At 39.9% G+C, this 22511-nt stretch overlaps 1 protein-coding gene and 3 non-coding genes across 6 annotated transcripts; all 4 read right to left on the bottom strand.

Moving 5' to 3' along the window:
* Positions 1-1358: 1358 nt before the first annotated feature.
* KANSL2 (KAT8 regulatory NSL complex subunit 2) lies at positions 1359-22112 on the bottom strand. 3 transcript variants are annotated; one of them, XM_052639891.1, is made up of 10 exons: positions 22071-22112; positions 19128-19394; positions 17955-18133; positions 17355-17469; positions 13803-13970; positions 13464-13626; positions 12424-12520; positions 8635-8888; positions 2722-2841; positions 1359-2032 (listed from the first exon to the last, which is right to left on the bottom strand). In XM_052639891.1, exons 2-10 carry the CDS (start codon positions 19376-19378, stop codon positions 1901-1903), a joined length of 1479 nt encoding a protein of 492 aa, XP_052495851.1. In that variant the 5' UTR covers positions 19379-19394; positions 22071-22112; the 3' UTR covers positions 1359-1900. The 3 variants fall into 3 exon arrangements, with proteins under 3 accessions (XP_052495851.1, XP_052495850.1, XP_052495852.1); XM_052639890.1 differs by lacking the exon at positions 22071-22112 and adding an exon at positions 19974-20029; XM_052639892.1 differs by lacking the exon at positions 22071-22112 and adding an exon at positions 19974-19985 and having other exon boundaries at positions 8737-8888.
* Positions 2256-2394, bottom strand: LOC128049154 (small nucleolar RNA SNORA2/SNORA34 family). The gene has a single exon (XR_008199516.1). It is a non-coding gene; the product is annotated as a small nucleolar RNA SNORA2/SNORA34 family (small nucleolar RNA).
* Positions 3803-3934, bottom strand: LOC128049152 (small nucleolar RNA SNORA2/SNORA34 family). The gene has a single exon (XR_008199515.1). It is a non-coding gene; the product is annotated as a small nucleolar RNA SNORA2/SNORA34 family (small nucleolar RNA).
* LOC128049151 (small nucleolar RNA SNORA2/SNORA34 family) lies at positions 12197-12332 on the bottom strand. The gene has a single exon (XR_008199514.1). It is a non-coding gene; the product is annotated as a small nucleolar RNA SNORA2/SNORA34 family (small nucleolar RNA).
* Positions 22113-22511: the final 399 nt, after the last annotated feature.

Genomic DNA, 22511 nt, shown 5'->3' with positions numbered 1-22511 from the left:
TTGGCTCAAACTCCTCTTCACTGAGTCAATCACGCACCCAACCAACTCCTCCTCTGAAGTACCACCAGGAAACTTCAAACTCTGTCCAGGATAAGGAGCTCCGTATCAGGATAACTGACTGATCAGCTGAACAAAGTAGGGCTCCAGCTCCATCTGTAGATCTACGCTGAGGCCACAGCTGCCTCAGGATGCTGCCACTAAAGGCAGGCCATGTCTTCTGACAGGTAACCTTTGCTTAGGGACTACCATGCAACAGCATTTCCTGAGCTATAAATGCAGCCCAAGTCTCTTCCTACCAAATCTTAATTAGAGAGGATAAAACCTTGGAGAGTAGTAGCTATGTGTGGCCTTTTCCAAACGCTTCACTTTGCATTTGCAGACAAGTGGCCATCAGAATCTCTGGGTTCTAGGATACAGGTTCCATGGCCTCTACTCCACCCTCCAGCCCCCGCCAAAGGTACCTGAACCTGTTAATTTATAAAACCACCAGACTGAGTGACATGGATGCTAGCAGTTTGCCAGTAATTTTTTAAAACAATGAAAAGACGGGACTTCCCTGGCAGTTTAGTGGTTAGCACTGTGCACTACCACCCCAGGAGAGCAGGGGTCTTGTTGGGAAACTAAGATCTTACATGCTGTGTGGTGGAGCGAAAAAAAAAAAAAGGGAAGATATTTTAATCCCTAATCTTGTTGCAGAAGTTTTTCAATCTGCATATGGGATGTTCGTGAATAGTGTAAAAAGTACTAGACAAGAAAGCAGTGGGAACAAATAAACTGGAGTATACAGCAAGCCCTATTAAAGGTGATCTCAGGATTCATCTGACAGGTCTTCTGAGTCACTTCCTGACCATTCCCAGGAAATACACTAAAGCCAAGGTGATAATGTAACTATGTAACTTTTCTCCATTCCAGTTTTTACAAAGGGTAACTTTTTGGCCTCCCTGTCATATTACATTATGGTGAGATCACACACTCCTAGCTTTACACACACCCACACACACCCACACCCCCACACCCACTCCTAGCCTTAGAGGATTTTGAAACAACAATCAGCCATTAATTGTGAGAAAAAAATGTGAGTGGGAGGAGGGAGCACAGAGGATGAAAAATTCCTCCCATTTGGGAGGAATATGTAGAAATATAACTAGACAAGTAGGTTTTAATAAGGGAGCCCTTTCCATTTACTTATTACAGGTTTTTAAATCTTTTAAGTGATATCTGTCTTCTTTTCCCTTTCCCATCAGACAGCTCCCAACCCACCCCCACCAACATATAGACACCACACTCTCAAACACAAACAAAACATGCATTCAACTCCTTGTTTTATACTTTCATAACACTTTAACATTTAATAGAAACTATGTACAATAATTTTTTATTGTATCTTACATAAGATAGCCACTACAGAAAGTTACATAGGTTAGAAGCAAGATGGATGGTTTAGGAAGGCCCAGTTCTGTGGGCTATTTTCTCAAAGACTATGGGTCAGAGTTCATTGAGGAGAGGAGCTTCAGAGTACCCAAGGATGAGAGGTGAGGAAAGGCTAAAATACAGGCTGCTAGACAGAGATAACCAACCACTGGGTCCCTCAACATCCCAAGACTTGGGAAACAGCATTACAAAAACCTCTCTTCCCTTAGGCACAGTCTCCAGGACTCTCAATCCCAGCAGCTCTGATGGGAATCGCCTACCTCTCCCCCTTGCATGGAGTGGGAAGACATCCACAGCTTGTAGACACTATTGGTCCCTGCCCCCAACATCTGACTAGAGCACTCGATAACCCAAAAGAAAAACAAGGTAGTCTGGACTGTCCTTTATAGTGAGAGACGGGTCAGAAATACTTGTTTAAAGAATGGGAAATACAAATCCTCCGAAGTCAACTGGTTCCCAGAACAAGCTATCAACTAACAGAAGTGGGTTCCGGCTTCCCATTTGCAGTAGCTATTCCACCCTGAGACAGTGGTGCAGGGGCTTTCTCAGAATTTCGAGGTCCCTGTGATCTGCACCCATCTCCAGCCATCTGCATCTGGCCCTGTTAAAACAAAGTCAGTTTGGTTACAAACTCATCCATTGTGGCCTGCAGCATGAATCTGACTTATATAAAGCCCATGTACAGTAAGCAACCAGAACAAGACAGCAGATAGAAAATAACTATGTAGTTGCTCTTCCCCATACTTGACTATTCCTGACCCCTGGAGTCACAAATCATTACTGGTAACATTCCCGAGGCTCTCCCAATGCAAAGGAAAGGTGTGGGTTGTTTCTTCCAAATGAAATAGCCATTCCCTGCTGAGGTTCCAGAACAACCGACAGATCACACAGGAAGACAGTGCTCTGGGCCTCTGTTTGAAACCAACAGCTATAGTGTAACTGCAGGTCTTCAGTCAGGGCCATGAGTGTCCCGGCCAAAGCTCAAAGAAAATAAATCACACTGCTTGTGCTTAACTTTTATGATGAAAACAATTCTAATACTGAACCCTCCCTTAAATCAACAATTTACCTACATTCCTTGCCTCAACCTTTCCTGGTTAACCAAATAAATTTATGTCCTGCTCTCCCAGATATGGGGACCAGGGGCTAGTAAATGTTCTAAGGCCCATCTGGAAAACTGCATCCAGGGGCACCTTCACAGCTAGTGGTGACAACCTCAACCCCCGGGAGTACATGCCAGCCAGAGCCAGCATGGAGCTCTCTGCCTGGCTGAAGTTATTCTTCACTTGCCAAAATATCCACTGGGCCTTCGGCAATTTCTCTGACTGGATGATCTTCAAGGGTTAGTGAAGGATCAAAAAGCAAGGGTGAAGGAGGGCACTGCATACCGTCACCCACAACATCCAAATCCTAAGAAAAGAAAAAGAAAAAAACCTATCAGCAACACCAAGTGAATCAACAAGCTAGAGTCTGCCTACTTTTAGCAACTCTCACAGCAGTTCTCCCATCCTTCCCTCACCCCTTGTCTACCTTTAAACAGTAACAAATGTGCCTGCAACAAATGGGAGGAGATCCAAAAGTACTGATTCTTGTTGCCAAAAATAAAGCACAGACCACTATAGTAGCTTTTAAGAGTATTTTTTAAACAAGAAAATTCAGGGACAGAAAGTAGAATGGTAGCTACCAAGGGCTAGAGACAGAGGCAATGTGGGAGTTACAGTTTAATGGATACAGTCTCTGTCTGAACTGAGACAAGTTCTGTGGAAAGTTCAATGGAAATTGGTCGTGGTGATGATTGCAATATAGTTTAAATGTACTTAATACCACTGAATAGTATGTTTTAAAATGGCAAATCTTACATTATAAATATCTTACCACAATAAAAAATATTTTAAAGAAACATATACTGGGAATTCCCAGGCAGTCCCGTGGTTAGGACTCTATGCTTTCCTTCACTGCCAAGGGTGTAGGTTCAACCTCTGGTTAGGGAACTAGACCTGTGCAGCACCCGGCCCTCCCCACAACAGGCATTACTTCTAAGACTAGCTGTAGTCAACCTCTAAGTTCATGAGTGATGCATCTAAAATGGACAGCAGCATAATTATAAATTAAAATGAAATACTGCCTTAACAGATTGGACAATATGAGATCACTTGATAAATATTCTAACAGCCACAAAGCCAGCCAGTGAGTAAAACAGGAAGAGGTATAGGGAAGAAAGAAGGAAGACAATAAAACTCGAAAGTCCTTCTGAATGGCCAGGAAACATTCTGGTTAAGTCATTATGCCAGAGAGAGTAAGTTCCTGACTTTTAAACCTAACATAATCCAACTGCCTTTTAAAATACACACACGACATTATATTCTACAGACTATGTTTCTTCCAGTTGAACTGGCTATTCCCACTGGAGGGCTGAAGCCAACAGACCATAGGAAGACAATGCTCTCGGCTCCTGTCTGAAACCAACAGCTACAGCAAACTACTGGTCTTGATTCAGGGCCTAAAGCGCTATAAAAGCTCAGACAATGTGTCAAATTCACTTTCATGCCTCTGCTTTCTAAGCTTTACTGCTAAACTCTGCTTCCCAAGAGCGAAAACTATCCAAGGGTTTAAACTGTCCTGTGTTCAAGGCCCTTTACAGAGAATCCATGTCTCCAGTAATGCAGCTTCTTCAGAAAAGCGAAGTTCTATGCTTTAAAAATGAGTCTTAAGAATTCGAAATCCTTTCCGTTGGTTTTGATCACCAAAACAAAGAATCATATCCTTAAGGTAAAAGAAGGAATATAACTTTGAAGCCTTTGACTGTGTGGACCACACAAACTGTGGAAAATTCAAGAGATGGAAATACCAGACCACCTTACCTGCCTCCTGAGAAATCTGTATGCAGGTCAGGAAGCAACAGTAAGAATTGGACATGGAACAGACTGGTTCCAAATTGGGAAAGGAGTATGTCAAGGCTGTATATTGTCACCCTGCTTATTTAACTTACATGCAAAGTACATCATGTGAAATGCTGGATGAAGCACAAACTGGAATCAAGATAGCTGGGAGAAATATCAATAACCTCAGATATGCAGATGACACCACCCTCATGGCAGAAAGCGAAGAACTAAAGACCCTCTTGATGAAAGTAAACAGAGTGAAAAAGTTGGCTTAAAACTCAACATTCAGAAAATTTGTCATGGCATCTGGTCCCATCACTTCACGACAAATAGATGGGGAAACAAGGGAAACTGTGTGTGTGGGTGTGTGTTTTGTCACTTAGTTGTGTCCGACTCTTTGAGACCCCATGAACTGTGACCTGCCAGGCTCCTCTGTCCACAGGATTCTCCAGGCAAGAATACTGGAGTGGGTTGCCATTTCCTTCTCCAGTGGAAAAGTGATTTTGGTGGCTCCAAAATCACTGCAGATGGTGACTGCAGCCATGAAATTAAAAGACACTTGTCCCTTGGAAGAAAAGTTATGAACAACCTAGACAGCATATTCAAAAGCAGAGACATTACTTTGCCAACAAAGGTCCATCTAGTCAAAGCTATGGTTTTTCCAGTAGTCACGTATGGATGTGAGTTGGACTATAAAGAAAGCTGAGCACTGAGGAATTGATGCTTTTGAACTGTGGTGTTGGAGAAGACTCTTGAGAGTCCCTTGGACAGCAAGTAGATCCAACCAGTCCATCCTAAAAGAAATCAGTCCTGAATAGTCATTGGAAGGACTGATGCTAAAGCTGAAACTCCAGTACTTTGGCCACCTGATGTTAAGAACTGACTCATCTGAAAAGACCCTGATGCTAGGAAAGACTGAAGGAGAGAGAAGGGGATGACAGAGGATGAAACGGTTGGATGGCATCACTGACTCAATGGACATGGGTTTGAGTAAGCTCCAGGAGTTGGTGGTGGACAGGGAGGCCTGGCGTGCTGCAGTCTATGGTCGCAGAGTCGGACACAACTGAGCGACTGAACTGAACTGATAAAGGATGTGCTAGACTTAAAGCTGCTCAATCTGAGCAGAAACATAAGGAAAAGGATTTAGCTGGCTACCTAACATCTATTTCAGATGTGTTAGAAACTTCTGTACACAGAAACCAGTGTTCTCACACCGTTAAGACTATTAACTACTGGGACTCCCTGGCAGCCCAGTGGTCAAGACTTCATGCTTCCACTGTAGGGGGTGCAGGTTTGATCCCTGTACTTGTTTCAAGGAACTAAGATCCTGCATGATGCAGACAGAAGCGGGGTGGGGGGGGGGTGGACTGTGAACTGTTCTATCCAGTTCTTTTAGTATGCACAATTATCAGGCACTTGATCCTTGCACAATGCAGTGGTCAGGGGCCACAATGTCCAGTCAGAAATCAGTGTCCATGGTTCTGTACCCTCAGATTCAATCAACTGCAGATCATGAAGACTGTAAAAAGTATGCACTGGAAAAAAAAAATCTGTGTAGTAAGTGAACCCACACAAGCTCAAGCCCATGTTGTTCAAGAGTCAACTGCATAATTAACTAATGTGAAATTTAAAAGAACCCACATAAGTAATGTGGCAAAACGTTTCAAAGTCTCGAAATGACAATGGCATAGACAGTTTTCAAAGAAAAATAGATACTAAAAAGGCTTTCTTCACATATTGAGTGCTGTCCGTTATGAGAATTAAAATTGGGAACAGGAATCTAAAATAAGAGGAAGAAAGGATCAGCAGAAACGCCTAACATAAGAGGAATATGTTGAGACATACCAGAACATAGGATAGAATCCACATTTTGTTCTGATGTCAAATATAGAACTCAAAAAAACAAACACAAAAAGAGAGCAAGCTCAAAGTAACAGGATTAAGGTATTAAATTATTATTTGTCAAATATCCTTAGATCAAAGGACAGAAAACAGGCAAGTGTTAATGTCTGATACCTGGTCCTCCCACGAGTTACCAGAAATTATTATTAAGTTACAGAAATGATATCTAAGAAAGAACATAGGAGGATTGCTGGGTGGAATTCACATAATTAAGAAACTATTTTTTCCCAGTAAGACTACAATATTCAGAATTTATGGGAAGACAAAATTTCTTTTATAAAACTGAATCTGAATGTGTTTCAACATTTTCTGGAGAATTTTTACCTCCAAACAATAAAACTACTTTTTAAATGACCAATGTGGTTCATCTAAAGTACATTAACACGGACATAATAGATGATCAAGTACAAATAGCTAATTATCACTTTTAAGCCTCTAACAACAAAGGTCCCTCTTAAAAACCCATTAGAGTCTCAAAAATGAAGTTACTTCTCGTACATTCTTTCACATCTCATAATCACTAACATTTTGTGGTATTATTCTCTGAAAATCAAACAAGAATATAATCTTCAACAAAGAGAGTCATATTTTCTCAGATCTAAACCATCAAAAGTTTGAGAGAGAACACTTTAAAATTAATGACAAAAACAAGTGAAAGGGGAAACAAAAGGGTCAAAACAGAAATGGCTCTAGAAATTAACAATCACATGAAATAAAAATTAACAATAAAAAAAATTAACAATCTAGTACATGTAAATAAAACAAGTGCTGATTTCTACATATATACATTACTATGTGAAGGGAATCTGGCAACATAGTACTTGATCAGGTTGTTTTCAAAACAGATAAATCTGTTCATGTTACTAAGTTTTTTTTAAAAAAAGGAAAGATAGTACCTCTTTGGGTTTTCTTTACATGTAAAAATGAAGAAAAGTGGACAAAAATTTGCCCATCAATCTAAGGCTATCTATTCAACACTCTCTTCAACACAATCTCACTGGAAAACTTTGGAAAGCACTAGAGTATATAATCTCTAAGATTCTCATATCCTAAGAATCTGTTCGAAAGAAAAAAATTTTTTAATTGTTTTTACTTTTTTTTAGCTGTGCCATGCACCTTGCCAAATCATAGTTTCCCCACCAGGGATCAAACCAATGCCCCAGCAGTGGAAGTGGGGAGTGCAAACCACTGAACTACCAGGGAAGTCCAGAAAGAAATGTTTTAAAAAGCAATCATAATCAAGATTACAACCAAAAGTATAATTTTATTATCATAAAGTGACAAGCATTAATATACTAAGCCCACAGACAGTATACAATCAAAAAAGAGGGTAAGGAAATTTATTCAGTTCACTCTTCTTTTCGGGCCACACCACTTGGCTTGTGCGAACTTAGCTCCCCAACCAGGGAATGAACCCAGGCCACAGCAGTGAAAGCACCCAGTCCGAACCACTGGACCTCCAGGGAATTCCTTGGAATCAGCTTACTGATTCACTGAATCTGTTTACTGAATCAGTACCACTTTTTAAGATATTAGCCTTTCCTGATGTATCTTTTTAATGAGCAATACTGTAGGCCATCCAAATCCTGCTTCTACTCCTACACAAACAATACTGCAACCTTCGCTAAATTTTCTATTTAGATTTGTCACTTTAAATTTGCCATGGTTATATATAAGACATCTTATTAAAATCAGAAGATTTATCTTCATAATAAATAATGGAAACCTTTACTCAGAAAGCTAAAGATTAAGCCAAGTGCTAAAAAGAGAGAGGGAATGTCAAATGATCCCTAAAGTGAATAACATAGTAGGGTAGTGCTAATTAGGCAAGCAAATACAATGAGAGATGCGTTTAAGAGCGAGGAGCAGACTGAAAAAGGCAATGAAGTGTATACACTTAGAAGGTTGTCACAGTAAATATTTAGAGAGTTCAATGATATCCAAGTCTGATCACAAAAGAATCTTTAATAACTATCAAAAATGAAAAACAGTAGGCAGAGCTAAGTTTAGGGATGTTTTTTGGGGGGGACACATTAATCTAAAAATGATAACCCTGACTACACAACCAAAACACTTTGCACTGCTGAGTAGATATTGAAATTCATTTGTATTGTTAAGATTCTAGTGAATTACCTCGTGAATGGGCACCAAATTTCCCAGCTACATAAATCCAATCACAAAGAGACTTTCCTCCAACTTCTCTTAGTTTATAATTTCCCTTATCATGCCCTCAGAAAAACTTCTGTAAATTTAAACTGTCTCCAGATGAAAGTGTTAACATACAAATATGACCATACATATCATTTCAAAAACTTATCAGTTTCTTTCTTTTTAAACCACAAATGACTAACCTAGTCTCACCATTAATAAATAAGGCCTTGCCTCAAGGGCCAACCAGAGCAGAGCTTCTCTAACTTACATCACTGAACTCCAGAGGTAAACTCTCAGTGGGCTGAAGCTCGGCAGCACTCAAGTACAGATCCATGGCGCCGGCTTCCAGATCGTCTGGCACAGACAGTACCTGCTCGGGCTTATACATCTGAGGAGGCAACTGGAAATGCAGTGGGCAGCAAGGATCCTCAGAAAGGCTTACAGGAACTGGTTTGTTGCAGGGTACCTCTTCAGACCCCTGGCAGCATTTGAAGAGAACCTGATTCGTGTCCTGACAAATATCTGTAGAAAAATGGTCAAGGGAAATAAAATGGATCTATCCAAGGCACAAAAAAGCTGTCTGCCATGTAAAATTCAAGGTCTGGACTACACTAGATTATTAGTTACATTTGATACAGAATCAAATGCAGGTAACAATTTTTAAAGTTATTTCTCAAACTTTCATTTCCTAGAGTAATTCTAGCTCTACCAGTAGTGTAAAGCTAGTCCCCAACCTCCATTTCAGGGTCTACACTTTAGAACAGACACTAATCTCATTCTCTCCATGAGGGTCAAATATGAAACATTTAAAAACATAGTGCTAAGTGTCAACAGTAATGATCCTAGAGATCTATACCTATCCAGAAGAAACATGTCAGGGCAAAAGCAAATAGCTTGCAGAGGCCCCTACCTCTTGTAAGACTCCTTCCAAGAGTCAAAAGATACAACGTTATTTCTGCTGTTAAGCAGATGGGCAGAAAGTTGTTTCTATTTTTTTAAAAAAACATTTTGAACTGTGTTTCCAAAATGTTTATTACATAAATTTGTTTAAAAGAAGCAGTGTACTGGGGAAAACAGAAGCTCTAATAATATAATTAGGTATCATACTCTAACAGGAAATACTTTGCTTTAATAAGGGCCCATGGAAAGAAGTACTCCAAGTACACTCCAGGAGCCCTAACAACTTCTATTATGGGTAGAAGCATAAAGGGGCTATATTTCCAAGTTGGCAAAGAAGCGCTGTAGGATGAACGAACAATGAAATCATGATTAGATAGCAAAATTTCAGAAGTCAGTCTACAAAATATATTTTTCTCAAGTTTTAGCATTTCCTGATATCCTAACTACACAGTTGTTTTCCCTAAACTAATAGACAACTGTCATTTCAAATTTGGGCTCATTTTTTAAACAAGAAAGCACAATTTTCTATAAATTGATTGTACCCAATTTTCTATAAACTGCTTATGCAAGTATGGGTAACTTTTAATCCTCCAAATTTTAAGGTAACTTTTTACAGGTAAAAAATCTAATGTACATTAGAATTTTTAAGCCAAATAAACCTCTTGAAGAAAGTTACTTTTTTTAATCCATTCTTAGAACTTGCCAAACTCTCTAAAACGGAGTTGGCACAGCACTGCCACCACCGGCATTATGGCCATCTGTGTGCTGTAGGATGCTTACTAGCAGCATTCCCGGCCTCTGCCCACTCGATGTCAGCAGCACCCCCGCCAGAGCCATGACGGACAAATGTCTCCACACGTTGCCAAGTGGGGACAATGGCCCCAGCTAAGCACTACTGCTCTCAAGGTACAGGATATAGCTCACTGTAAACAAGTAACTATCGAAATGAAAACCAATTATCAAGTGAACAACAAACTGCAATCTCTGTGTGCTTAAGAAGCCCAACCTTGTTTAAATTATCAAAATCTTAAATGTTAATCCATTAAATGTTTTAATTAGAATTTTCATGTAATTCAAAGGACTTTTACAAGCCTCTTAGTTATTATCACAATATCCCTGAGAAACCTTCTACCCCCCTCCTCCCCCCCTTTCCTTTCAGATGGGGACAACAGACAAAGAAGGGAATGGTTGACCTACAACTAGAGACTGGGTCCTTCACTTTCAGTCCAGGGCTCTCTCCATTAGACCAGAGTAAAGAGTTAACAGGTCACCAATGGCAGTCGCATCTTTCTCTGGGATAAGGACTTAAGGAAGGGTAAGTGACTTAGGCAACCATGGAGCGGAAAGGAAAAGAACATAAAAGAGAAAAATAATACTTCCCTTCTCTTTTCAAATACACTTTATGTTCAACTTTGCTTTTTTAAAATATTAAAATTCTAATAAACTGAGTATAGTGCAGTAAGAAAAAGCCTAGAATATTCTTTAATATCCATAAGTTGGGTTTTTGCCTTATAAAGTAATTCAAGGCCACTAAAGAAAACCTTAAAGTACAAGGCAGAGGGAAAACGGTATTCATAACCCCACCATCCAAAAATAGTCACATTTCTGTCATATTCCCTCCCAGTATTAGTTCCATGCAGTTAAAACCATACTCTACTGAATTCCATATTCTATTTTTGTCACTATCATTTTCTGGTCATTCATAAACTTTAAATATGTTTAATTCCTGAACATATTCCATATTACATTTTATCAAAATTTTCCTATTTTCCATCCCTGAAAATTTTAAGGCTGTCTCCAGTTGGAAGAATTTTATGTAAAAATACTGATCTGTATTTGATTATCTTCTTAAATTCCCAGAGATGACATCAAAGAACATGAACATTAAAAAAGAAAAAAAATATATATGAATATTGTCAAACTGCTTTCTAAAAAGCCTGTACCACTTTACAGTCTCACTGGCAGTGTTTAGAAGGGCCCATTTCACTATTTCCTCACAAACTTTTGAAACTTACTAATTATATTTCATACATAGGTAAGTATCAAATTTCTAGATTAGGGGATTCCCAGGTGGTCCAGTGGTTAGAACTCAGCACTTTCACTGCCAGGACTTGGGTTCAATCCCTGGTCAGGGAACTAAGATCTCACAGGCTGTGGCAGTGCAGCCAAAGAGAAAAACAAAATGCATAGATTAAAAAAACTTCCTTGTTTTCTTACTTCACTTATTTATAGTGAAGATGATAACTTTTCAACTATTAACCACTTCTTTTAATCTGTCCGTAGACAGCCTTTGCCCAATTATGTTTTCAGTATTTATCTTTAGTTTTTAATTACTCTGTATAAAAATTTTATATACTGATATCAAGGACATAATCCTTTATCAGACATTTGTTACAATAATAAACTCGTATTTAATAAACAGAATAGAAAAAATCAGTTTTCCTTTCAAAAAAGAAAGTTTTCCTTCCATTCTTACCGAAGTAAATACATTTTACTTTCCAAATATTTGTGTATTTTGCCAGGCAAATGAAATCCAGCAAGATTTATGCTTTTCATATAATAAAGATTATATTTTAAAAGCGCATTAACTATGAAAGTTACTTTTCTCAATGTTCATAATGTAGATGCACTTTCACAATCTAAGATACAACTCAAAAAATTTTACAACCGAATTGTAAATGTAAGTTTCCTGTTTGAATGAAAACTAAAATATACAAGCCATGGCCCTGACCACACAAAAGGATAATATTCAAAGACGGCTCACAGTTCAGAATCATCCCACTGTTTTCGGATACACAACAATTTTCTTTTATAGTAACTGGACTTAACATTATAATTTTAATGAAAAAGTTAAACCAGGGATCTCTAAATTTTGGAATCCTAGTATTAATCAACTACAAATAAGTATTAGCCCCTATCACCAATGACTGAGATGTTTCTTTCTAATGAATTGACCATTACATTTCCAAGATCCGAAATGGCCAACAGACCATAGAAAGAGACTTCTTTAGGCTCCTGTTTGAAACCAACAGCTTCAGCAAACTGCTGGCCTTGATTCAGGGCCAAAAGAATACAAAGATCTTCAATTAACTAAACTATCACAGATCCCCACTAGCCTTCAGATTAGCTAGCAAACTAAACAGAGCAAAAAAGATACGGATAAGGCAGTGTCTGGTCATTGGAAGAGACTGATTGGAACAACGAACATCATCCACAAAGGCCAAGCATCTCTGACTGGAACGAGTGGTATGGGCCTAAAATGAGAAAACACGTTAGTCAAAATAAATTATCTATCATTTAACAATTTATTCACCGATGTTATGCAAAAGGAAAAAAAAATTCAACCTCATGTCCAAATAACAAGCCAACCATAATTTGAAATACAACTCCTCCGTATTACAAAAGTGTGATACACAGGCCTAGCGTTTTTCAAACTACCTATCTTTTACTTATCTTAAGTTGTAGTCTTATGCTGAGCCTCAAAAAATATGAGAAAAATGGAATTACTCTGACATTTTGTTTAAAAATAGTTTTAAACAAATTTAAAAATGATCACTTAACTTGTTTCATCAAACTTACTGACATTCATTGTTATTTATTCCACTTATTTCTCTGCTTTCTAAAACAAGTGTCACAAACTGTTAAGTGTTCTGTGCCTATTTCTGAAATGAAGATTTCTGAACCAAGTAACTTAGAAATCTATAAAAATCCTTCAATACGCAGATGAAAACAAGAGTCCAGGGAGGTTCATTTATCAGAGCAGGCACAGAATTGATCAGAAGGGAACTAAAACCCATGTCTCTGGACTCCCAGGTAAGTGCTCAATATAGCCCATGTCCAATAAGTTAGGTTTCAGAACAAAACTTTTGAAAGTGAGAGTTAATCGTTCAGTCACATCCAACCCTTTGCGACCCCACAGACTGTAGCCCACCAGGCTCCTCTGTCCATGGATTCTCCAGGCAATAATACTGGAGTGCATAGCTATTTCCTTCTCCAGGAAATCTTCCCAAACCAGGGATCAAACCCAGGTCTTCCATATTGCAAGCAGATTCTTTACTATCTGAGCCATCAGAGAAGCCCTGTAAGCCTAGTAAGTTAGATTTTAGAAACAAAACTGTACAACAGCGTTCACCGTAAAAGCAAAGTGTTCTCTGTAAAAGCAAATGTATACACCTTAGAGGTATATACATAAATTACCTGTTGGGCGGCACCATCTGTGGCCAGCATTCTGCGCTCCTTCAGCTGCCTGTGTAGTAAGGCTTCCACTCCATAGCGCTGACGATACCGACGAAGACATTTTAGACGCTTTAAGTTTTCTCGTTCTTTGGCCAAAAGTCCCTCTGGGCCAGTCAGGAGACTACTACCTGGAAAGTCAAAACAGTCAAGATGTTATCTGCCAAGCAACGAAGGATGCATCTTCAAACAGTTTCAGAAGCAAATCCTTCTCCAGTCCAGGTAACAAAAAAGAAGTAAATCTAACTACCAAATTCACATGTTGATTAAACCCATGACAGGTTGTTGGAACTGGCATAAAACTTGCCTAGAGCTTCATGTTCCACTTTGCGATTGTGTAAGTAACGTCGCTTCTTCTCTTTGAGCAGATGCTGAAGTCGTTTAAACTGATCAATGTACAAAGATTGCAAACGAATAAGCTTCTCACGCATAATCAGGGCCACTTCTTCTGCTGTATAGACACCAGCATGTCTAGAATAAGATGATTCAAAAAGGATAAGAAGGCACAACAATAAGACCCAAGCTTAAAAGAAGCAAAGAGTAAAGGTTAGGCTTAGGCTTGCTATTCAACAAGCAGTCAGTGCTAAGATAATCACCTTACTAAATAAAAATGTTTTCACAGAATTTTATTATTGTTATTAAAAAACAAACTACCCAAGAATGGATACTAATGTATGATCTCAAAATGTGGATAAGGAAAAATGTTTCATTATGCTCCCCAGTTATTTCCATTATGTTTAAACAGGAGTAAAGATACAGAAGACTCAAAACTTCTATTAATCTAGTCTTGTTCCCTTTAATAATTTAATACAGAAAAAATCACTTACCAGTAAATTAAAGTGTTAATTTAGTAGCATGTATCTCAATATATTTTAATTAAAGTACAAAAAATCACAAACAATTACAACTTCTAATTTGAAAGTACACTTTTAATTGGTGGTCCAGTGGTTAGGATTCTACGCTCTCACTGCTGAAAGGCCTGGAATCAATCAATCCCTGTTCAGGCAACTAAGATCCCATAAGCCACAAAGCATAGCCAAAAATAAATAAATAAAAATAAGCTACACTTGTATTTTGGAGTTTATACCAGCCCTCAAAACACTGATCCCAATGGCTAGTCAATGTCCTCAGCTCATTCTCTTGACAATATTCTGAAAATACAGTACCCTGGAGAAACCCTTAATTGCCAAAGACCTAGATCCACATCAACTTTATTAAGCTTTGCCACCAACAATGAATTAACAAAACTTAAAAAAAAAACAACTTATTCTAGAAAAAAAAACAGCTAGATATATACCTTGACTTGATACTCTCCTACTTTGGTCTAGTAAAAATTATTTCTATTATATAAAAGGCAAAATATACATGAACTATATACTAATTTTAAATCCAAAAAGTATGTGCTCTTTAAAATTTAACTCTTAAATCACTGAAATACACAGAATAAAACTATTAACTTTAGGACTGAGAGCAAATAATCTCTGCCAAAAACTTTTCTTAAATATAAACAGGAAATAATACCTGTGTATAAGAAAAGTACAACTACAAAGTACTCTGAAATTATAAAAACAGCAAAATCTAAGACTCAGAAAATGTGAAAATTTCAAAACTATCTAATGTTTAAAACAAGGTGATGAGGTTATTCATATTCAAGAAAATGGGGCATATCTGCATTAATGCCTGAATCCCTAAAATACTGAGGCCTTAACCTAACATCATTTGTTAAAATGAAATTAATTTCATTGTACCCTCAGAAGAGAATTTAACTGGGGACTACAATTTACAACAAATCATTTGGGGAGGCAGATGAGCATCCTAACTAAGGTAAATGCCTACTGCTGCTGCTAAGTCGCTTCAGTCGTGTCCGACTCTGTGCGACCCTATAGACGGAAGCCCACCAGGCTCCCCCGATCCTGGGATTCTCCAGGCAAGAACATTGGAGTGGGTTGCCATTTCCTTCTCCAATGCATGAAGGTGAAAAGTGAAAGGAAAGTCACTCAGTCGTTTCTGACTCTTAGCGACTCCATGGACTACAGCCTACCAGGCTCCTCCGTCCATGGGATTTTCCAGGCAAGAGTACTGGAGTGGGGTGCCATTGCCTTCTCCGAGGTAAATGCCTATCATGTGACAAATGCGTCATTTATTTAAAGATGGAGCCACAAATATTCACAGCTGGTTTTAATTTTAAAAATCATGTACTAACTCTTCTTGCTCTGATACGCACAACTATAAGTCTAGGTTTATTATTAGACCAATTTCAAAACAGGGAATCACTTATCATATCGTGTTAAATTGTTTTTGCCCTTTGTTCCTTTCAGGGGAAACTGACATCTAGCCCTTTTACCACTTATTATTTCTCATAAAATTAACTGGTATTTTGTTTCATGTAACAATCTCCTGTAAGGGCTTCCCTCCTAGCTCAGTCGGTAAACAATCTGCCTGCAATGCAGGAGATCCAGATTCAAATCCTGCGTTAAGAATCCTGGGAAGAATTCCTGGGTTGGGAAGATCCCCTGGAGAAGGAAATGGCAACCCACTCCAGTATTCGTGCCTGAAGAATTCCATGGACAGAGGAACTTGGCAGGCTACAGTCCATGGGGTCGCAAGAGCTGGACACGACTTAGCGACTAAACCACCAATCTCCTGTATGTAAGTCAGGTTAGCGTAAATGTGGATCAGTGAAGACTGACCCACTCTAGATTAGCAGAGACAAAATAAAGTTTCTGGACCTTACAAACTGAGTGTTTACCACACCCAAAGACAATCACTTAAACAATCAAGTATGGCATTTCCAGAAGCACAATGTAACTATATAAATTATATCTATATCTATCTATATCCACATCTATATATATATATATATAAAATATCTGTATTTATCTGTCTGTGGCTTAGTATAAAGTTTCTACTGTGAAAATATCCTGCTAGAAACAAGCATTTCTTCTCAAACTACTTACATCGACTTTCCAAACAAGTAGTTCCTGAATAGCTCTCTAAATTCAGATTACTTGAAATAGATGAAACTATTCTACTCAGAAAATAGAACCCTAAATGACTTCTTATAAAGTTCAGAATCCAAGGAATGAAGAAGATGCTATTCTAAGAATTTGTCAAACACAGTCAAGTCTAGAAATGCATCACCCCTCCCACTATTTAAGAGTTCTTCCACCTAAACTGTCAGTGGGAAGTATCAAGAGATAGAAGTTAGGAAAAAACAAAAACTAAACCCAAACTATGAGACACAGAAACATTAGACTTCTGAGTGGCAATGTTCTGTAACTCCAAAGCGATCGTGGGTTAGGTAAAGAGCAGAACCTTAGTAAGATGTAATTAGGACAATTACTCCTAGGTTTCTAAATCAGTTTCTCTTTCTTAGGCATGAAACCAAAGGAAGCTCTTAAACACCTTTTAATTTTTCTTAAACATATAAAGGTAAATAAAATATAAATTAATCAGAACTTTGGGGGTAAAAAAGTTGTTATTCAAATATAATCAGTTTTTTATTCCTGAGGTTTAAGTCAAGAACAAATTCTCATCACTCTTCTCTGATCTCTACCCACCTCTCAACTCCTATGTCCAAGAAATCTATTTCCCCCCTGCATTTTCTCACATGTAGAATTTGATGTCCAAAAATTTTCCCAAATTACAAGACTTCTAAAAAAAGAATTGAATCCTACTCTGAGGCAAGATGGTGATGAATAATGACACTTCAATATGCAGAAGCTATTACTGCTCACAAATAGCTAAGCTACCTTCAACCCTCCTAGCTTATTAATCTATTAACAGCATGCAGTATTACAATCCACATACTACCTTCTAAAATATGTTAAAGCCCTATGTGGAGTTACAACTTACTTTAGGGGATCTTCTTGATCACTGTCTATGCTATCAGCTTCACTGTCAGGGTCACCTCTCCATGTCTGATCCACAGTAATGGGTTCCTGCTCCCCATCACTCCAGCTGTCTTCATCTGAGGCAAGGAAGGGAGAGCAGCCATTAAGACTTCCCACCTCTGTAACTCCACCACACAAAACTAGATTACTTAACACACCAATCCAAATCTTAAAATTAAAAATGCTTAATACAGAAGCACTGGCAAAGAAATATACTTCCTGAATATAAGTACTTATAACACAAATGAGTTAACCATAGCCTCAAAAAGACAGAAAGGTCAACTCAAAATTATTGTTTCCTGAAATTATCTTACCTAACAAAGTAAAGTATAAAAACAGCACTGAAAGAGTCATAAACTCAGGATAAAGTAAACCTAAGCACACACTAATTAAAACCAAAAAGACTGGTGAACAGCAGCAGTCCTGAATTCTCCCAAACTGGCAATGAATTAATAATAATATTGTACTTTCAAGTGCCACATATGTTCAAGGCACTGAGATAAACCAAAGTTCTCTGTTAACTTTCTTCCTGTTTTTCCATTATGAGAAAGAAGATCCTTACCCAGAATTCGGCTGGCTTCACTGCGGCTACTTTCTGGAGTCTGAGACCCCAGCTCTGTCTTAGCGTAGGAGCTCAGCTGGCACAAGAGTGTCTCACCCACAGGCCCTGGATTAGTCTTTTTCATTTGCGCATGAAGTGCCAGGGCGTTCCTCCGAGCATGTTCAGCACAGAAGGATACCCTAAGGAGACAAAATATGAACGCTTCATACTCATGCTCCCTCTCACAAGAGTTCAGTGATTTCCACAGACAGTGATCTTTAGATCATTTTCAGGCAAGCAAAATGACTATTATCTTCATTTATAGATCAAAAATGCTAGTGAGGCAGAGTAATTAAACGGGCAAGGTCAACTCATTTGGTATTACTGAAGGGAAATGCAGGTTAACATATCCTAGTGATCTATCCATCTAAGGAAATATTCCAACTATAAAAATGCTGGTATCATTTTGCAACAAGTCACACTGATCCACTTTCATCTCTCAAAATTGGTTCTGGGAGGCAATTTTACATTTTATAACACTTCAAAATCAATCCATTGTAGGTAGTAAGATGTGGGACACAATGCAGAATTATCTAGCCAAATTATTTGTGCATGGATAGTTTAAATGATGAAATCTTTTCCTAAAAAAAATACACATGTATACAATTTTGCATTACCTAAGATTCAAGGACAGCCAAAAGAGCCATGGAACCTAGGCTTAAGAATTTATTTTACAGGGCTTCCCTGGTGGCTCAGCTGGTAAAGAATCTGCCTGCAATGCGGCAGACCTGGGTTCGATCCCTGGGTTGGGAAGATCCCTTCGAGAAGGGAAAGGCTTACCCACTCTAGTATCCTGGCCTGGAAAATCCCATGGACTGTATGGTCCACGGGGTCGCAGAGTGGGACACGACTGAGCAACCTTCACAAGGTAAAATTGCCAAAGAGATAATAAAACGGCCCAACTAGGAGATGTCTCCTCGTTTTCACCATTTTAAAAAATTTTCCAAGGATATATAACTTCAATTTTACAAACACGTGGCCTAAAAAACTTGGCGACTTTTTCCAAGGCCACATCCTGCCACATCTTCCTCTCACTTAAAAACTAAAAGTACATACGACAGTATCTCTCTCTCTCTCTCTCTCTCTCTCTCTCTATATATATATATATATATATACACACACACACACACATACCCATCTTTCTTCTCAGGCTTTGGGGCAGCACTGGGACATCTTTTTCCGTTCTTCGTCGATATATAACTACACTGCTTGAAAGGCGCATTCTTGTCTTCAAGGATATGCTTAATGCAAAATTCCTGCCCCTCCAGACGAGGTTGCGAACATGGACGATGAGTAAACGAACAAGACAGGGGCTCCTGAGATCTGGGCACTGGGGTGATCCTCCCCCGATTGGTCGGCAAGACGTGAATCCGAATCCTGTTCATACCAAAACCTGCAGGGCTGCACAAAGATCAAAAAGCCCTTAACCTTCCCGAAAAGCCCAGCTCCACAATACCCGGGCAGACTGCGCGCGGCTTCTAAAACGCCAGGCCGAAGTCACGCTCCTTAACTGCCTTCCGCCCAAGTCTACCAAGATGTTACTGAATTTGCCTCATCTCAACTTCTCTGTCCAAGCCCTCCCCCAACTCCGACCACAGCCACGTTGAAAGTATCTCAAGGGCTCGCACGGTCGCCACACGAGGGAGAAGCAGCAAGAGGCGGAAGCGCCAGCTCCTGCCGCACGCCGCGGCGCAACGCCGCAGACCCACCCGCCCCACCCCTGGCCTCCGCCTCCTCGCATGCCGCCTTTGTCCCGGCCCGCCTCAAAGCTGAACGCTGGGCCCTGCCCATCCTCGGAGGCCAGTGCAAGCGCCATTTTGTCCTAAGACTCCAAGCACAGGCGAATCTGGGTCCTGGAAGCCAAAAGGAGTAAAGCGCCCCTGACGCTGATTGAGACAGAGTAGCAGCTCGGAACAAACAGAAGGGGCGAAGCAGCAGCCTAACTCCAAAACCGAAGGGCAAGCACAGCCGCCATCTTACCTCTGCCGCTGCGCCGCGCCACTCGCTTTCTGGCAGCGCCAGCCACTTCTAACCATGCCTTTCCGGGCTCCCAGCCACTGATTGGATACTGAGCCTACGACTCTGTGTCACCATTGGCTATCTATCGAGTTCAGGGGGCGGGGCGCTGGGAAAAGGCGAGGCTGGGTGGCTAGAAGAGGTGTCTGTCAGCAACTCAGCTCGGGAGAGAGTGAGGCGGAGGGAGCGTGGGTTGTGGGTCGGCGGGGACAGCTCTTTACATTTCCGACCGTGGCTGATGTCCAGGCGGATTTTGGGCGCTCTGTGTGTGATCTTAGGCCGCAGCTATTTCACCACCCCTACATAGTCGGTACAACAAAATCGACATGTAGAGGCCAAAGAATCACTGTACATGACTCTCATTGTCTATACACGAAAAGGCTTTAGTTTTCTTTCGTGAACACTTTTTATGGAAACATTTTTTTCAAGTATTTACTGAGCCTGGGAAATTACACATATGAACTTTTAATTTTCAGAACCCTAAGTTAGAAACTACGAATAGAACGGGCCCATATCTAGTAAATAGGGCGAGGTGAATTTGAACCCAGCCCTTATTCTGAGTTTCCCCAGTGGCTCAGACGGTAGAGAATCCACTTTAAGTGTAGGATACCCGGATTCTATCCCTGGGTCCGGAAGATCCTCTGGAGAAAGGAAAGCCAAGCCACTTATGTATTCTTGCCTGGAGAATCCCATGGACAAGAGGATCCTGGCGGAGAGGGGTAGCAAAGAATGGCACACGACTGAGTGACTCATTCTTTATCCCTTTCTTTTCTCTTCTATAGTGAAGTGCATTGGACTGAGAGGGCTTCCCAGATGGCTCAGATGGTAAAAGTGTCTGCCAGCAATGCGGGAGGCCCAGACTCGATCCCTAGGTCGGGAAGATCCCAGTATTCTTGCCTGGAAAATTCCATGGACAGAGGAGCCTGGTAGGCTATAGTCCACGGGGTCTCAAAGAGTCTGACACGACTGAGGGAGTTCACTTTCACTTTTTGGACTGAGAAAATTTGAGTTCTAAGAAAATTGAGTAAATGAGTTCTAGTTGCGGCCTTGCTTCTCTACAATTCCATGCTAAATAACGCAGGTATATAGAATGGCAGATAAATCCCAATCTTATAATCCTTTAAGGAATTTTTAGTTAAAAGCACTTCATCTCACCAGGACTGTGTTACATACATAAGCAAACACTCCAACCCTCAGAAGTACAGATTTGTTATAAACATCCTATAACTTAAAACTAGTAGAGGCAGTCACATTACAGAAAACATGGGAATCTTCAACCAAATGCAGTGATATCAAAAAGGAAAATTAAAACTACTATAGAGAACAATGTAAAGAGGCATTAGGGACTAGGTAGAGATGCAACAAAGGCTTTAATTAGGGAGTCTAGAGAAGGCCTTAGTTGTGGGGGTGGGGGAAAGCTGTGAAATCCTACTAAACTTGAGAAGACAAAAAATATGCTATTTAGAACCACTTCTAAGTTGAAGAGGGATAGAGATTATTAAATGATCAAGATATTGGCAAATTCTTTCTGCTTTTTATCATAGATGGCTGTTTTTAATCCGAGGAGAACTTTGTTAGCTACTGAACAGGTTAAAGTAGACCTGAGGCTGTTCGTAGAGGTTAGGAAAGATGAATTGAAGGATATTTTTAATTTGGAGTTTTGGGGGCTAATCCTAGAGGAAGTGAGTGTTGGAGGGGGAGGAGAATAAATGAGTGCTAAAATCCTGTACTTTCTATAGTCACTCTCATCTATTTTCCTCCAGCTTATAAGGCCAAACACTGGGAGTCATCCTTGATTTCTCTTCAAACCTTACAGCAGATCCTGATAAGTCACTTCAGTCGTGTTCAACTCTATGCGACCCCATAGACAGCAGCCCACCAGGCTCCCCCATCCCTGGGATTCTCCAGGCAACAACAGTGGAGTGGGTTGCCATGTCCTTCTCCATACAGCAGATCCTACCGGCTCCAATTTCAAGATATGTACTTCTCGTTACCTTCAGCACTTCCAACCTGGTCCAAGCCACTTTCATCCTGTACCTTAATTACTGTGAGTGTCCTTACCTTTGACTTCCTGTAGTCCACTTTCAACACAGCAGCCAAATGAATATTTTGGGGGTGGGGTGGGAGTCCACGCCTCACAGCTTCCAGCAGCTCACAATCTTAGTTCCCTGACCTGAGACTGAACCTGGACCCTTGGCAGTGAAAGTCCTAACCGTTGCACCACCAGGGAATTCCCCACCAAATGAGTAATTTAAAACCCAAGCTAGATCATGTCTCAACACTTGTCAACAGCGCTCCATTTCACTGTCTTTATAATGGCTTACAAGGCCCTACTTTATCTAGTCTTCTGCTGCTTCTATAACCACATTATCCTACTACTTACCATCTTCCTCAGTCTGTAACTAGCCCCACTGGCCTCTTTACTCTTTCTCAAACATGCCACTATCTTCTCACCTCACCAACTTTGCAACATAGAATCATCTTACAAATATTCCTGTGGCT

This window comes from Budorcas taxicolor, chromosome 5, assembly GCF_023091745.1.
Source record: "Budorcas taxicolor isolate Tak-1 chromosome 5, Takin1.1, whole genome shotgun sequence".
Lineage (NCBI taxonomy): Eukaryota > Metazoa > Chordata > Mammalia > Artiodactyla > Bovidae > Budorcas > Budorcas taxicolor.
This window is presented reverse-complemented; position numbering and strand designations above follow the sequence as displayed.